General features: G+C 37.5%; 1 protein-coding gene across 1 annotated transcript; it reads left to right on the top strand.

The window, feature by feature from the left end:
* The first annotated feature begins 9,147 nt into the window (after positions 1–9,147).
* LOC127426896 (potassium channel subfamily K member 1-like) lies at positions 9,148–17,971 on the top strand. The gene is made up of 3 exons (XM_051674018.1): positions 9,148–10,096; positions 13,576–13,971; positions 16,744–17,971. The coding sequence occupies exons 1-3, from the start codon at positions 9,742–9,744 to the stop codon at positions 16,989–16,991; spliced, it is 999 nt and encodes a 332-aa protein (XP_051529978.1). The 5' UTR covers positions 9,148–9,741; the 3' UTR covers positions 16,992–17,971.
* Positions 17,972–18,675: the final 704 nt, after the last annotated feature.

Raw genomic sequence — 18,675 nt, 5'->3', positions numbered from 1 at the left:
ATGCTCTTGTTGTGGCCAAAAAGAACAGCTTGTTCCATTGACACCAGAGGAAGTTGAGGAACTGACAACATTTGCAGTTCTCACTACTCACCCTCAATTGTCATTAAGTGCTTAATTACATTAGCTTGCTCATCTGCATATTTGTCCCATTTTTGTCCAGTGGCTCGCTGTTACCATTTTCTCAGCGCTAGTCTGCACATATCTCAACACTTTTGCCAAATAAACAAATCTCCTGACCCAGAAATGTCTAAACTACTTCATGTTATCTAAACATCTTTACAAAAAGCAGAGATCGAAAGACCAGGCATCATTAATTACCTACATTAATCATATTTAACTAACAGCAAGACTCACAGTTTTGAGTAAGACTCAGAATAAGGAGGTTATTGGAAAGGGAATGACTTGGACATTGTTGTTTTACTTAATCCAAAGGTCAGCAATCCAAATTGCTTTCTTATGTTTACGCACAAATAACACTGGCCTTCATCTAGATTCTGTGTCAAAATACATGCCGTTCCCTTTTGGAAACCAAGCCAGTTTGCGATTTAAAACAGCTTGTACCCAAGAACTCCTCAGTTTATTAAGAAACCACATGTAACAATCCACAACAATCCATTTCACTCGTTCATGAGTAAAGGTGTATGTCATCTGCAAAGGTTACATGCTCATTTTGAATGCGTTTCATGTCAGTGCAAACAACTTAAAGAAAATGAAGATTTTTAGAAGAATACCTCAGCTCTGTAGGTTCATACAATAAAAGTGAATGGGTGCCAAAATTGTGGTTAAATCAATTTCTTCAGAAGTGATATGATAGGTGTGGGAAGAAACAGATCAATATTTAAGTTCTTTTTTTGCCTGAAATTATTCTCCCTGCCCAGTAGGGGGTGATATGCATGAAGAATGTGAATTACCAAAAACACAAGAAGAATGTGAAAGTTAAAGTGGAGATTGACTGAGCAGGAAGGATAACTTATGGTAAAATAGGACATAAATGTTGATCTGTTTCTCACCCACACCTATCATATTGCTTCTAAAGATATTAATTTAACCACTGGTGTCTTATGGATTATTTTTATGCTGATTTATGTGATTTATTGAGATTCAAAATTTTAGCACTTGCATTGTATGGATCAAAATTCTGAGAAATTCTTCTAAAAATCTTCATTTGTGTTTAGCAGATGAAAGAAAGTCATACACATCTTGGATGGCATAAGGGTGAGTAAATGAGAGAATTATGGCATATTGATGACATTAGTGTACATCAAAAGGATATTAACACTGCCACTGGTAATAAGATGAGCTAATGAAGAATGTATAGCACATTTCAAACACAAGCCACTGTTTCAGTTTCTGTGTTGAAGCCAGTCATGTATCTGAAAAAAGGTAATTAGCTTTCCTCTCAAAACACCAAAAATGTGCTGAGGTCATGAAGGTGGCAGATTAAATTAGGAAAGCATAAAATGATCCAGAAAGCCATATTTCTTGAATTGTGAAGAGATGTGCATTAACTTCACACATCTGTGCAGTAGTTTAATACCATTTAAAAGCGCATTCCTTCAAACAATGTTTAAGGGTCTTTATGAGCATTGCATTTTGATTTTATTTTCTTAAAGCTGATCAAATGTTAATTTTTCTTAGCAGGGTTATTACTACTATTATTATTATTATTATTATTTTCAATTACATTTAATTTGGTCAGTTTTCACTCTATGGCTGTAACTTGTAACTTAGTATTATCTGGATTGTTATGTCCCACCCCAGTCTAGGTTTGGGGAGGAGTAACAAAAACATTGTAGTACCCTTCTCCTGTCTCAGCACTCAAAAATAAGTCCACTTTTAAAATCAAATAATACATTTTAGTTCAAGAAACAGAAAAAGGAAGTATCAAAGGCTTCAGGAGGGACCAAAGACAAAACACCAAAAGTATAGTTACTAGGGGGAAAATCAGAACTAACTTACCTAACAACGAAAATGCAAATAAACAAACACAAATTTACCCTAGCTCCATAATACAAGACTAAACAAAATGGCACCAACCTCCCTACAACTTCCATATAATTTCACTATTTACAATAAATACAAAAAGTCACAAATTGAGTTTAAATTACATGAAATCCCCCTCAGTTATCAAGAGAAACAAGTTACCAACAACACAGTAACTTGCAACCAACTATTAACTGCTACAACAATGTGCCACAACGTGCACACCAACAACTGTCTGGAACGAGGGAAGGAAAGCTCCTTGCAATGGAGGTCTGCCTAGGCTTTACCATGCTTCACTCTCCCCACCAGCCAATCCTGACAGAGGAGTGATTGGCAATCATTATTGCAGACACCTGTATGTTGAGCAACCTGCATGGAAGAGAGAGACAGAGAGGGAGAGACAAAGCAAGAACAAAACAAAGCAAACCTCAACAACTGCAACAAAGCCAAAGCCATACATCCATGATGTATTTAAACAAATGAACAGTGAAAACAAACAGATAAAAGAATACACTTAAATACATCCAGGGACGTAACAGGATAGAAAGTTAGTTTGAAATTGGAAGGGTCTAAAAACAGCTGATGTATTTTATCGAATTATCAAGGACAAATATAAGTGCAGACTGTCTTGATTTCATGTGAACATTTTTATGTGGGTGGTGCAAATAATCACATGACCAGAGGCATTTACTTTATTAAAGGCAAACCTGTCATTATGCACATACAGTACCATATTTGCTATATATAATGTTTAAAGAATGTATTATTGATTTTTTTAATAAGATTGCTCAGACTCATAAATCATGCTCACAGGACAAGTAAACACGTTAGCAGTCAAAATTGTGACCAGTGGGGAAAACACTGAGCCTTATTTTTGAAAAGGCGACTTGATTGACTCCCATTATAAAATTGCAGATTTCAAAGTATCATTACAATAAATGAAACAAATTCAAATGAAAAAGATATATGCAATTATTCAGGGTTTATTATTTCCTTTTTCCCCACAATTGCAAGTTAATACAAAACAACTGTGTTACAGCTGTGACCAAGAATAAAGCACTTACTTTAACTTTATTATTTACAAATTTTTAAAGGCGTGTAGTTTATTTCATTGGACTAGTGAAGACATGTTTACAATAAGGAGTAAAAAACATGTCTTCACTTTAAGATTTGGGATTAAATGGGTTAAAATTTTCAGGGCCTTGTTAGTGTTATTGTTATTTAATGAGGCGGGTTGTAAGAATTTTATTAAAACTATGTCCAAAATTTTTAAATGGATGAAATAAAATTTATTTTAGTTAAGTTTCAGTTTTTACAATTATGTTCGTTTTTATTTTTATTTCATTAAACAAAAGTGTTCTAGATTTCATAAATGATAATAACACTGCTTCTTAGTTATTCTTATTGCTTCTTAAAGGAGGGCGACATAAATCAGAGAAGGTAATACAAGCCTTATTTCTCTGAAGAGTAATAATAATGCAGCATGCTTACCCCAACTCATGGACTAGACACAGTGTTAGAGCCCCTGTGGAGTGCACCTGCCAGGAGGGATGCCTTTTCCAGATGCTTCCTCTAAGCAGCATAAGCACAGCGAGCTCTCCTCTCCAGACCAGACCCTACATGACCAAAGTGAGACTTGGAGCTTGTTAGGAGATCCACTATGAGCCAGGAAATTTTTCCTCCTCTCAACCTGAAACATATGCGCATACATGCTGCATATGGCCCCAATCAATGACGTGCCCCAAGAAGTACAGCTGAAAACATACACGCTGAGTGGCAGCTTCTGCCAAAACACGCACACTGACTAACGAGTGGGCTGCCTGGTGGGTACATGGCGTCAGGGCACATGTGCGTCACAAAAAGAAGACAAACCAGGCCCAGCTGTCAAATGTGTCCTGATCTCACTTTCAGCCCTACACTAGTGCAACATAAGCCTGGGAACTTTAGGGGCACTTAGGATGGTCAAAAAAACTTAATTGAAGGCACTAACTGAGCTGCCAACCATTGAGACAGAGTGTTGACTCTGGCTGGATCCCCAGAAGGTATGCACGTGTTAGCTTCCTGTCTGAGAAGCTATTCCACGGTTACAGTGAATATACAGAAGTAGGTAAAGCTGTGCAGTCTTAGAGACAAGCTACAGACTAAAGACTAGCCCTGCGTCTAAACATGTGTACTTCCCTGCTGCACAGAATGCAAAAACATTAGATGAGCAGGATGTCCGAATACTAAATATTCATGATATAGTAGCCGAACAATACCCGGATGACGTACTGCATCTGTTGAGATTCTGAAGTGTGCAACCAGTAGTTATTTTGCTATTCCATTGGGCATGGGAGCTACGAAGCCAACTCAGTCTCATAACAAGTCATAATAATAGTCAGAAATGGTAAAATCATACAAAAATGTACAACTTTACACTTTGTGTTTGTTGATTGGTTGGTCTCTATTGTAAATTTTGTACGAGCCAAGTCGTATGATATCTTATGATTTTGTCATATCATACGAATTATAACGAGTTGTCATAAGACTATGTTGGAGGAGCCATCAGATTTGAAAAGTTGGAAACGAAATGTTGAAGAAATGTGAGCCGGGTGACCCTTTTAAAATGTAAGTGCTTTAGGTACCAAGAAAGTTGTTCTTTATGGTTAAATTGTACTTGTTAAATTGAGCAGCACCCAAGAAAAATTTTTCACAGTTGCTGTTAGTTTTTAATGGTCAAAGAATATACAGGTCAAAGGACAATCCCATTAAGGCAGATACATTATGTCCAGGAATGTATTTATAATACAAACCTACATACGTAAAGAACGAACTTCATCAAGGATCTAGAAGTTATTCAGTGAATTCGGTATATACTCTGAAAGTACAGGAATCAACAGGAAATAGCTCATTTGATTTATGTAGTAACCTTACTGTATGTTAGATGGTTGGGTAGGGACATAAGTTGCTGTTGTTTTCTACGGACAGGACATTTAAGCCATATGTGCTCACTGATATTTCATCTGTCTTTATTTTAAGTCAATAACTGGAAGAAAAAGGCTTCCTGTGAAGCACTAAAACGAAGTTGGAATGCTTTGAAGCATTTATGCTTCTCTGCAGTTCATTTATGTGCACAGGTGTAGATCAACAGCAGTGTCGACAAAGCCACCGATTAATCTTCATTTTGTGTCATCCCTTTGACTTAAGAAATATTGCAGGTCTTTAAAAGATATGAAAATATAAATAAGATCTGTATTACGGCACAAGTGAGTAATGGAAATAGCATTTTGAATAATGAATTAAGTATGTCAAAATGGCTTTAAACAGTAAATGAGAACCTAATGGTTGCCTCATAAAACAGAATGTGCACAGCACATCTCAGAACTCCAAGTAATAAACAACTTCCTCTATTTAATGTGGCTTCACATGAAATATGAGACCTTTAAAAAAAACACAAAAAATCGATAGCAGTTACTACTAAGTGCAGTACACATAGTACTGTTGGAACATCAAAAGGTATGCAGGCCATGAAACAGGAACAATAAATTATATCCAGGTGTAAGGTTGACAGTGTTCTAGACACAGTTTAAAGGACTATAACTCTACAGACGTGGCATGTTAAAACTGTGATATTTTTCCACTCACAGTACAGAGGATTGTGTAAAGCAAATATAAGGTGACCAGTAGAGTTTGCTATGCATTTCAATAACAAAGTCTGGACAATACCCAGACTAGATTTTAGACACTTTTCCGCAGCCTATATCTGACCTTTGAAATGTCACACCTCTGCAAACGTATTCAATTTTTGAAGGTGATGTTTTTATTTATTTATTTATTTATTTGTCCTGCTTACAGTATTTGGTGACATAGTTCCCTCTAGTGGTCATTTTAAAGAGGCTTCCTGTGTGTACCATGGTATATCACTCAGCTTTATGGTTTCAAAAATGGACGGGTATATGGCCCCCCAAGATTTTCCTTGCACCCCACCCCAGTCGGACGACAAAACGACCAAGGGGGAGATGAAAAAAGAACCTACTGCCCACCCAAATGGTCAAATTGCTTTCCCAAAGATTACACTCTAGTACTGGCCCTGGTTTCAAGGCCTCTTTGTATTAACAAAAATTATTAGATTAATGAATATAAGTAAATATTAGTGGGGTTTTCCCTAGAAATGATTTTAAAATAATAGTGAGTCATGAAATAAAATCAAATGGAAATATGGGAATTAAGTTGTGACAAAGACTAGATTTGACGAGATAACAGGTTTGCACACTGGACTTCTCTAAACCAACTTCATCAGGTATCCTGAGATGCTTTTTAAATAGTTTAAAGGAGTTCCCACATATGCAGGCAATTTGCAGCTTTATAGCTGTTTTTCCTTCACTCTCAATTCCAGCTCATCAATTTACTGTTTATTTGTCTAAGAAACTTTAAAGCATTTAAACAAAATCCTTTAGGTCAGAAGGTTTTTAAATTATGGTAGACTGATTTTTCTGTTAATCTATGACTCTGATTATCAGCGACTTCATCAGCACATCATAATAAATAGACTGTTTTTAATATTCAACTAATGATTGACCAGTTATGACATTGAGTCTGTGTGTAATAGTGTTATGAAGCCTGTGTGAGAGCAACAACCTTGACTACTGGCATTCATATCTCACCAGAGGTCTCACATTTCACTCTATCAATCAGAAATAACCCAAATGAGAAGAACAGAATATTAAGGGGAAGCTCTCACAGTATGCTCACTACCTAGAATGTATTTTTAAATGATTACCGTCATCCTATGATGCAGCAAAACTGCAGAGTAGCAAGAGGGACAAGTGTAACTGCCACATTAATACACAACTGGCTTTAAAACAGCCATTATAGAAATGAAATCTGGTATAAGACCACTGTTTAAAAGAGAGTTTATAATTATAAAACAATGACATACGGTTAGAGAGGTAAGGTGGAAGGAGAAATGAGCCCGCGTTATGATGACAGTGAAGGAACTTTTAACTTCAGGGAGTTTTTTGTCACGTCTACTTAGACAATGGTGAAATACCGAAATGTACCCAGACGTGTCTATTGAGATAACCATCTCCTGCACTGACCTCATGAAGGGTGGAGTGATGTTTTAAAAAAAAAAAGAAATGGTGGAAAGTTGGTTGTAATGACTTAAGAGCGATGGGTGATTGACATGTCTGAACAGTTTTATACATTTTCTTGTCAAATTAAATGATTTTTGGATGTTTTTGGGCCTAACCCATCCCTAATGAATAAAGGAGTGAAGGGAGTTACCAATCAACTTCTAAAAGATTATGGTTAAATCATCTATTTTAGAGTTTTTGTGCCTATAGCACAATACTACAGCTTCATTTATATTGTATTGATCTGATGCTATATTGAAGGTTTGACTGAAACAGGTCAACTTGCTGACAGGCCACACCACTACTTCCCTTCACTGAAACCAGAGAGGACATTTAGCAACAAAAGTGCTAATATAACCAAAAGCTTTTTGATGCATGTATCCTAGAGGAGGGCATAGAAAGGTTTCTCACCGTTAACACTCGTTTGAGGTCAAATCTTTTGTCATCATAAAAGACCATCCAGTCAGCACCTAGTCAAACCAGTTCAACCAGGCTACTGGAAGCAGAATATATATAAGAACTGCTGCTTACAGAGGATTTGACTTGAAAGAATGTGTATTGTTTCCTTGCAACAGCTGCTTAACTGCATCTGCCCTCTAAACGCAAATTTCTTTAGTTTACCTAAATGGGTGTGTCCTGGTATGATAAATGTGATGAATAGACCTGCTGGGTTAGGCCTGTGAAAAGACATCATGTCCTTCCTACTGCTGCAAAATTCTGAATCCCACTATGGTGAAGGTCAGGTTCCTGAATATTAATCAGGGAACGTGACGTTGCTTGGCAGCCCTTTAAGGGGCCGTTCACACCAAACGCGTTTTTGCGTCTGTCCGCGATTTTTTTAGCATCGGGTCAAGTTACAAAAAACTTAGAGGCCATTGGTTCAGACCGAACACGTTCATGTGCTAATCAAAAATTAGAGCTGTGTACCAAACGACACACTATACACGATGTGCTTACTAAATGTACTATGCACTCCGATATATAGTGTATGAATTTTCAAAGTGTAGTATTGTCCCAAATGGAACACTTAACGTTTTTTTATTATTATTACTACTACACAGAAGCGTTCGCCATTTTACAGCTGACGGAAGTGACGTTTCAAACCCAAGGTTGACCCTAGCTTTAGCTCACTATCCACCCTAAGTTCAACACTTATATCTCAATAATATACATATTCACACCATGGTATGATGGTAAAGTGTTTAAGTCACTTCTGTAAGGTGCTGTCTTCACAGAAGTTTCGCTAGTTGCCATATTCTCCATTATTTAAAATTGTTTTGCCAGATCACAATCTGGTAACTCCGCCCCTTCCGCTATGTATGGCAGGGAGTGTGCGCTCTGTGCATGAAGTATACAACATTCCACACTCCGTTTTGACGGTTCAAAAAGTGCATCATCCGGGTATTCGTAGTACACTTCTTTTTGTTGCATTTTCAGTGTAAACATAGGCCTACAAGTACTTGCACTACTTGCACTTCAAAATGACGTAAATTAGGCTGTGTCTGGTTTGGAAGGATGCATCCTCCTGAGGTCACATTTGTCGATCAAGGCTGTCTCGTTTCAGAAAAACGAGTAGGACACTACGAATGCAGCCTTCGAATGCGACCTTCTTTCACGGTAATTTGGAGGATGCATGAGGCATATCCTTCATGGGCACTCTCAACCCACAATTCTTTGCTTCAGCGGAAATGTCTAAAAAAGGAAATAACGGCAATTTGCCCGTAAATATGATGTTCAAATGCAAGGAATGTTAATTCCCAAGTTGAAGTACCTCAGTAGATGGGTGCAGAGTATATAATAAGTATCATTATATTAATATATAATTAAAATAAAGTATTAGACTAAAAGTACACCTGTAAAATCTATTTTCTTTTCTCTTTACATCATTTTAACTCTCCTAAAATGTACCTCATACATTCTCTTCCAGAGGGACTTTGTTCCCTTCTCACTCAAAGAGCTCGCGCTTGTTAAAGAGTGGCGTGCTGTCATAGCAACCATGTTACCTTCCGTTTCCGTTTGTCCTACGAAGACCGTCTCGTTTAAACGAGGCTTGTTTAAAGGAGGACACTCGGTATACTGCAGCCTTCAAAGGACGCGTCCTACCTAGCATGCAGCCTTCCAAACGAGACACAGCCATAGTCAAGGCGCTCCTGCGCGATACCCTGAAAAAACTGCTGGAGGAAGCGGTGCAAAGGTCAAATACGTAAATCTAGCGCATGTTTACATAGTAAACAATCCAAAACCTGCGCGAACGGACGCATAGCGCCTTCGGTGTTTTCCTTAAACTGTTAAAACCTGCATACGGTTCTTGGTGCAACATTTTGTTTTTTAGCACAAGTATACATTCTGTTTGAACAGCCCCCAAAGGCTATGGTCTAATTCATTAATATTAATTAGGCAAGTTTTCAGGGGCGGGATCGTCTCATGAATATTAAGATCCGTGTATACCCCATAGTACGATTCGTTAATGCGCCGCCTGAATGTCTGTCACATCAGCTCCGCAATACCGGCAGAAGACAACTAGGAAATTATATTAAGTGACAGCTTTAAGAGTGTTTACTGCCATTTATTTTCCGGGTTAGAAACATTCTATTCCTGTAATACAGCTGTATTGTTTCCCTAATATATTTTACTTCAGGAGACAATGCTTCAGTGTATATCGGGAAGTTCTTGTATACGTGTGGTAGAAGGTTACAAGTCTACGTGGTATTTTTTGGTCTTGGTGCTGGCGTATGTGTTATATCTGATATTCGGGGCTTTGGTGTTCTCCGCGGTGGAACTGCCGTATGAGGAGCTACTTCGACAAGAGCTAAGGAATATAAAACAGCAGTTTCTGCAGGATAATGAATGTGTGTCCGATGAGAGACTGGATGAGTTTCTGGCCAGAGCACTAGAGGCGAGTAATTACGGTGTGTCGGTTCTCAATAATGCCACCACTAACTGGAACTGGGATTTCACATCAGCGCTGTTCTTCGCCAGCACGGTGCTTTCCACGACAGGTGAGCACAGACAACTTTCTCATTTAATCTGCATTTATTTAAAAAGGACAAACTGTAATTATTCCCACCCAGGTATTGATTTACATGATTCAACAGTCCTTGGTCATTCTCTCCAAATATTCACCAACGCGAGTACAGGTGCATCTCAATAAATTAGAATGTCGTGGAAAAGTTCATTTATTTCAGTAATTCAACTCAAATTGTGAAACTCGTGTATTAAATAAATTCAATGCACACAGACTGAAGTAGTTTAAGTCTTTGGTTCTTTTAATTGTGATGATTTTAGCTCACATTTAACAAAAACCCACCAATTCACTATCTCAAAAAATTAGAATATGGTGACATGCCAATCAGCTAATCAACTCAAAACACCTGCAAAAGTTTCCTGAGCCTTCAAAATGGTCTCTCAGTTTGGTTCACTAGGCTACACAATCATGGGGAAGACTGCTGATCTGACAGTTGTCCAGAAGACAATCACTGACACCCTTCACAAGGAGGGTAAGCCACAAACATTCATTGCCAAAGAAGCTGGCTGTTCACAGAGTGCTGTATCCAAGCATGTTAACAGAAAGTTGAGTGGAAGGAAAAAGTGTGGAAGAAAAAGATGCACAACCAACCGAGAGAACCGCAGCCTTATGATTGTCAAGCAAAATCGATTCAAGAATTTGGGTGAACTTCACAAGGAATGGACTGAGGCTGGGGTCAAGGCATCAAGAGCCACCACACACAGACATGTCAAGGAATTTGGCTACAGTTGTCGTATTCCTCTTGTTAAGCCACTCCTGAACCACAGACAACGTCAAAGGCGTCTTACCTGGGCTAAGGAGAAGAAGAACTGGACTGTTGCCCAGTGTTCCAAAGTTCTCTTTTCAGATGAGAGCAAGTTTTGTATTTCATTTGGAAACCAAGGTCCTAGAGTCTGGAGGAAGGGTGGAGAAGCTCATAGCCCAAGTTGCTTGAAGTCCAGTGTTAAGTTTCCACAGTCTGTGATGATTTGGGGTGCAATGTCATCTGCTGGTGTAGGTCCATTGTGTTTTTTGAAAACCAAAGTCACTGCACCCGTTTACCAAGAAATTTTGGAGCACTTCATGCTTCCTTCTGCTGACCAGCTTTTTAAAGATGCTGATTTCATTTTCCAGCAGGATTTGGCACCTGCCCACACTGCCAAAAGCACCAAAAGTTGGTTAAATGACCATGGTGTTGGTGTGCTTGACTGGCCAGTAAACTCACCAGACCTGAACCCCATAGAGAATCTATGGGGTATTGTCAAGAGGAAAATGAGAAACAAGAGACCAAAAAATGCAGATGAGCTGAAGGCCACTGTCAAAGAAACCTGGGCTTCCATACCACCTCAGCAGTGCCACAAACTGATCACCTCCATGCCACGCCAAATTGAGGCAGTAATTAAAGCAAAAGGAGCCCCTACCAAGTATTGAGTACATATACAGTAAATGAACATACTTTCCAGAAGGCCAACAATTCACTAAAAGTGTTTTTTTTTTATTGGTCTTATGATGTATTCTAATTTGTTGAGATAGTGAATTGGTGGGTTTTTGTTAAATGTGAGCCAAAATCATCACAATTAAAAGAACCAAAGACTCAAACTACTTCAGTCTGTGTGCATTGAATTTATTTAATACACGAGTTTCACAATTTGAGTTGAACTACTGAAATAAATGAACTTTTCCACGACATTCTAATTTATTGAGATGCACCTGTATGTGACACTATCTGAAAAAGACATGTCTGATGTCAAGTGTAAAGTCGACCTGTCCTTCCTGAGATGTGTGCATTGAATAGTACCTCCTATTCTTAAAAAAATAAATAAAAATGAAAGAAAATAAATAAATAAATAAAAAGAAATGAAAAGGAAATGAAAGCGAATGGGCCAATTTTTGGAGGGTTTAAAGGCGGAAATAAGCTTAGAATTTTACAAATGCACTTAAATTAATTCTTCTATTAAAACTTGTGTATTATTTGTAAAGTTGTTTAAATCATAATTTTTATAGTCATTTTAGGGTTTTAGGTTTACGGCATTACGTCGTCATGGCAACGAAGATGTAAAATTGGATATAACTTTACACAGAAAAGGTTAGTAAATGATTTTATCACACTAAAATCATGTTAACACACATTGTTTATGTCTTGTGGCTATATTTTTGAAACACTGAGTATTTTATCATTTAGGGATTGGACCCCTTTCACTTCTATAAGTGCCTCACTGTAAGCCAGATTTATTTTTATTTTTTTAAAGAAAGGAGGGAAAAGTTGAAATTATTATTATTTTTTATTTATTTTTTTGTAATCAATATTTTGCCACAAATGCTGTTGATTACGCTTAACATTCATTGAACATAGATTATTCCTAAAAAAAATATATATATATATATATATATATATATATATATATATATATATATATATATATATATATATATCATTTGGAAGGAAGACTTAGCCTAAGCCTTTAAAGACCCCTGCTTAATGCATACAAATGTAAAGGTTAGTCTCTCTCTCTCTCTCTCTCTCTCTCAAACACACACACACACACACACACACACACACACAGAGAGAGAGAGAGAGTTTAGTATGCATATCCTTGTGAGGACATTTAATTGACTTCTGTTCTTAAACTAAGCTAATTATAATTTCTTATATTGCCAAACAGACATCTTTTTGCATTTTTAGAAAAAATAACAAAATAAACACATTTGTTATTTATTTATTTATTTTTTATGTTCAACTTAAATTGTGAGGACACTCTCACAAATATAGTTTAAAAAAAGTACACACAGGCATATTAATCTAACAGTCCATATGGTGCCCTGGTGGTTTTGTGCTTCATTGCGCGTGTGCTGTGGGTGCTTTGAAGGGTATCTGAAAGATAATCATACATTGTGTATTGATTCCAAAGCTTATGTAACTTAATCCAGCTGGATGTGAGTACAGCAACAGGAAGACTTCTCTCCATTCCGGCTGACCTTTAATTATTTGCCTAAGAGTGTTTAAGACATGTAAAACTGGTTATTTTGGGTAAAATGTTATAATATGACAGCAGAAAGTTAGATTACAAATCTCCTTAAACCAGAGATGTTCAACCTCTTTCAGCACAAGGACCCATTGGTGAATAGAGGCAAGGAGCCGGAACCCCCTCTAACATATTTTGTAAAATTGAGAGTTGCATTTTAAGCTTTGCCTAAAATAACAAGCTATAGTACTATATTTTTGGATTTACATTCTTTGCTATGATGCTTCTATTGCAAAGTGTTAAAGGTATCATTAATGATGCAGTCATATACTTGTTGTACATTCCTTACTTTAGCTTTGTTTGAATTAGGCCTAGTTTAAGACAAATAGTAATAGGCAGAGCCCCTGCTTTACCCCCGTGGACCCTCTACTGAATACCCCTGCCTTAAACCATTGCCTCAAAATGTCCAAAAAGCAGACAACCTATTTCAAGATGTTCATGTGTTTTGCAGGGTATGGTCACACAGTGCCTCTGTCGGATGGGGGTAAGGCCTTCTGCATTATTTACTCAGTGGTGGGCATCCCATTCACCCTCCTGTTCCTGACTGCAGTGGTGCAGAGGATCATGGAGTTCAGTACACGCAGGCCTTTGGAGTATCTGCACCGGCGCTGGGGAATGTCCAAGACTCTGCTGGCAGCCCTGCATGCTTCCCTGCTGGCCTTTATTATCATCTCCTGCTTCTTCCTCATACCTGCCATCATCTTCACAGTACTGGAAGAGGACTGGAATTTCTTGGAGTCCTTCTACTTTTGCTTCATCTCTCTTAGTACCATTGGCTTGGGTGACTATGTGCCTGGAGAGGGCTACCACCAGAGGTTCAGAGAACTCTATAAATTGGCCATTACCTGTAAGTGTCATGCCAGTTGAATTAGACATTTTTGGGTTGATAGGAAATAGTTAAATGATAAGGATTTTTTTCAATGCTACATTTTATTTTTATAACAACATATTTTATATTCATCCAAAAACTAATATATATATATATACAGTGGTGTGAAAAAGTGTTTGCCCCCTTCCTGATTTCTTATTTTTTTGCATGTTTGTCACACTTAAATGTTTCAGATCATCAAACAAGTTTAAATATTAGTAAAAGATAACACAAGTAAACACAAAATGCAGTTTTTAAATGAAGGTTGTTATTATTAAGGGAAAACAAAATCCAAACCTACATGGCCCTGTGTGAAAAAGTGATTGCCCCCTAAACCTAATAACTGGTTGGGCCACCCTTAGCAGCAACAACTGCAATCAAGTGTTTGCGATAACTTGCAATGAGTCTTTTATAGCGCTGTGGAGGAATTTTGGCCCACTTTTTCACACCACTGTATATATATATATATATATATATAGAGAGAGAGAGAGAGAGAGAGAGAGAGAGAGAGAGAGAGAGAGAGAGAGAGAGAGAGAGAGAGAGAGAGTTGAAGTCAGAAGTTTACATACCTATAGCCAAATACATTTAAACACAGTTTTTCACAATTCCTATCATTTAATCATAGAAAACATTCCCTGTCTTAGGTCAGTTAGGATCATTACTTCATTTTAAGAATATGAAATGCCAGAATAGTACACCTAGTAGAGAGAATGATTTATTTCAGCTATTATTTATTTCATCACATTCCCAGTGGGTCATAAGTTTACATACACTTTGTTAGTATTTGGTAGCATTGCCTTTTAATTGATGAACTTGGGTCAAATGTTTTGGGTAGCCTTCAGCAAGAATCTCAGAATAAGTTGCTGGAATTTTGGCCCATTCCTCCAAACAGAACTGATGTAACAAAGTCAGGTTTGAAGGCCTCCTTGCTCGCACACACATTTTCAGTTCTGCCCACAAATTTTATGTCTTGAGATGTTGCTTCAACATATCCACATAATTTCCTTCCTCATGATGCCATCTATTTTGTGAAGTGCACCAGTTCCTCCTGCAGCAAAGCACCCCCACAACATGATGCTTTCACCCCCATGCTTCACGGTTGGGATGGTGTTCATCCGCTTGCCCGCCTCACTTTTTTTCCTACAAACATAACGATGGTCATTATGGCCAAACAGTTCAATTTCTGTTTCATCAGACCAGAGGAAATTTCTCCAAAAAGTAAGATCTTTGTCCTCATGTGCACTTGCAAACTGTAGTCTGGCTTTTTTATGGCGGTTTTGGAGCAGTGGCTTCTTCCTTGCTGAGCAGCCTTTCAGGTTATGTCGATATAGGACTCGTTTTACTGTGGATATAGATACTTGTCTACCTGTTTCCTCCAACATCTTCACAAGGTCCTTTGCTGTTGTTCTGGGATTGATTTGCACTTTTCACACCAAAATACGTTCATCTCTAGGAGACAGAATGCGTCTCCTTCCTGAGTGGTATGATGGTGTTTATACTTGCGTACTATTGTTTGTACAGATGAACGTGGTACCTTCAGGAGTTGGGAAATTGCTCCCAAGGATTAACCAGACTTGTGGAGGTCCACAATTTTTTTTCTGAGGTCTTGGCTGATTTCTTTTGATTTTCCCATGATGTCAAGCAAAGAGGCATTGAGTTTGAAGGTAGTCCTTAAAATACATCCACAGGTACATCTCCAATTCAGTACACCTCCTATAAGAAGCTAATTGGCTAAATGTCTAAAGGCTTAACATCATTTTCTGGAATTTTCCAAGCTGCTTAAAGGCACAGTTAACGTAGTGTATGTAAATTTCTGACCCACTGAAATTGTGATATAGTAAATTAAAAGTGAAACAATCTGTCTGTAAACAATTGTTGGAAAAATTCCTCATGTCATGCACAAATTAGAAAAAAACTATAGTTTGCTAATATGAAGGCAGAACTGAAAAAGCGTGTGCGAGCTAGGAGCCCTACAAACCTGACTCAAATGTCTGGAGGAATGGGCCAAAATTCCAGCAACTTATTGTGAGAAGCTTGTGGAAGGCTACCCAAAATGTTTGACCCAAGTTAAACAATTTAAAGGCAATGCTACCAAAAACTAACAAAGTGTATGTAAACATCTGACCCACTGGGAATGTGCTGAAAGAAATAAAAGCTGAAATAAATAGTCTACTATTATTCTGACATTTCATATTCTTAAAATAAAGAAGTGATCCTAACTGCCATAAGACAGAGAATGTTTTCTACGATTAAATGTCAGAAATTGTGAAAAACTGAGTTTAAATGTATTTGGCTAAGGTGCATGTAAACTTCTGACTTCAACTGTATATATAAATGTGTTATATATATATATAAAACATTAAATGCAAATAATGTATTAGGTTTCAAATTACAATAGTAGCCAGAAATTTTACTAACTGTAAGTCTATGAAATCTGTTAATTCATACAGACACCTTTATTGAAAAGCTGGCATACGGTGAAAAACATTACTGATTTTTTTTATGCTTCCAAGACTAGTACAAGTCATTCTTGCAATTTCAACAAATCCATATCCATATTAGCCAGTTACAGGTACTAAGAAAAAGGGGTAATTAAAGTTCTCTCATCATATACTTACTCTCGTGCTTTTCTAAACCTGTATGACTATCTTCCATGGAACACAAAAGCAGATGTTAGGTGTTGGCTTGTTCAAAACATTGAAATAGCCATTTAAATATTTGTGAACCTATATTTGTCTTTCTTCTATGCAGTCTACCTGATATTGGGCTTGATCGCTATATTAGTTGTTCTGGAAACCTTCTGTGAACTTCAGCAGCTGAAGAAGCTCAGGAAGATGTTCTACACGAGGAAACAGAAAACAGAGGACCAACTTAACATTGTGGACCATGATCACCTCTCCTTTGCCTCTGTGTCTAACCAGGCATCCTCATTTAGAGAGGATAAGACTGATGTATTTCCGGAAGCCTCACCCACTGCTACCCCTAGTGGACCAAAGTAACGATGAGGATGTGTGAGCATCCTGTGTCTAGAATCCTTTGAGGCATGACACACTAATAATATTTCTGATTATATATCTACTAAGAGCATAAATGTATCGTAGTTATACTCTGCTGTCAAGTCCGCTGAAAAGATAGATCACTGTAGATATGGATCCTTGAAATAAAGACTGAAGTTACTTTATTGAGGAAAACCTGTATGAATGTTTAGAAAACAAAAATATGTCCATGCAGATACTGAAAAATGTGATGTGACCACAGCTGAATTCTGTGTGTGTATGTGTAACTGATAAATCCATCCATGATTTCTGAAACTAAATAGTTAAGGGGTAAGTGGTCACATACTAGCTTTACATATTCCGTGGCGAATAAGGAATGAACATCCTGTATTATAGTTTTCAGTTGTATTAACGCAGATCATGTTTTCAAGTTACCAAGTGTATGAATATTACTTACTCATTGCCAAACGATGAGATTTTTAGAATACACAGGGGCAGGTCCCAGGTGACATTATTTTGAAATGTACGTTCCTGTTATTGCCTAAGTACCTCATAAAGGGAATTTAAAAATAAATATAATTTCTAAAATTTTGTTAAGGGATTTAGACAATCAAAAATGATATAAATTATCATATTATTTATCTTTGCCTTTACAAGCCATTTGGTTCTTCTGAAGCTGTGCTGCTTATTGCAATAAGCCTTGTCCACCAGCTGGGGATGATGTTGTGCATTGAGTGCCACTACTGTTGTGTTGTAGGCAAAGCAAGGAATGCAAGTCACAATAGTGAATCTGAATGTTTTTAAAGATCTACTGGGCATATTACTGAAAGAAAAGGAATTATATCTTATATATATAGTTCTTGGTTTTATTTTATTGTTAATTGTATTGCATATGAAAGCCATGCATTTGTTGGATGTTTTCAGATGTACTTTAACAAATCAGAATAAACTGGAGATTTTTGTTTTAAGAGATTTTGTGATGCTCATTCTTCAGTGACTGGCTATGAATGGTGTACATACACAACAGAACTAAATGTAAGCCAAACACATTCGCTGGTAAACATTTTTAATAAATTCCCCTCTGGTTTCAGCCCTGATGCCTGAATGTGCGGTTAATCTCCCTCATTGTGCCCTCTCAGAGCTGTTTACCGTGAGATCATTGCTAGGCTATTTGCTACTGTGTTAAAACCTTGCTGGGGGGAGAGAGGCCTTGTGGATCTGAGCAGCTGTACGGTCTGTTAACAGTCTATCAGGATGTCTGCTGAGTGCTGTTAAAAGCGATATTTACTCTGCTGTTTGAAAGTGTATTTGATGCCGTCCCGTAAAAGTGGTGCTGAAATTGAGCCGAGGTTATGTTAACAAGTACCTGCAGCTGTGCTCACCTTGTTAAACTTACTTATTAAACAGAGTTTCTCTTAAGTAGCATTCTGCTAAGAGCATGTGAAACTGTAAGAGGCCTTCTAGAATTCCCACAGCCATTCCCTTAAATGTCTCGTCCATTATCTTCATCACAGCACAAGAAATATTATTGTTGGGAAAGCTGATCTTGTCAATGCATTATACTGGCATTAGAGGTTCTATTTCAGGGACTTTTAACTTTTCTTTGTCTTTGAAGGTACGTGCTTCGTTCATACCATGGAAAAATGTTTTGTTTGAGTCAGTATTCTGAATGAGTTCCTGTTAGTAT

Source organism: Myxocyprinus asiaticus, chromosome 36 (assembly GCF_019703515.2).
Source record: "Myxocyprinus asiaticus isolate MX2 ecotype Aquarium Trade chromosome 36, UBuf_Myxa_2, whole genome shotgun sequence".
In the NCBI taxonomy this organism is placed as follows: domain Eukaryota; kingdom Metazoa; phylum Chordata; class Actinopteri; order Cypriniformes; family Catostomidae; genus Myxocyprinus; species Myxocyprinus asiaticus.
Note: the sequence above shows the minus strand (reverse complement) of the source record. Positions and strands in the feature narration are given on the sequence as shown.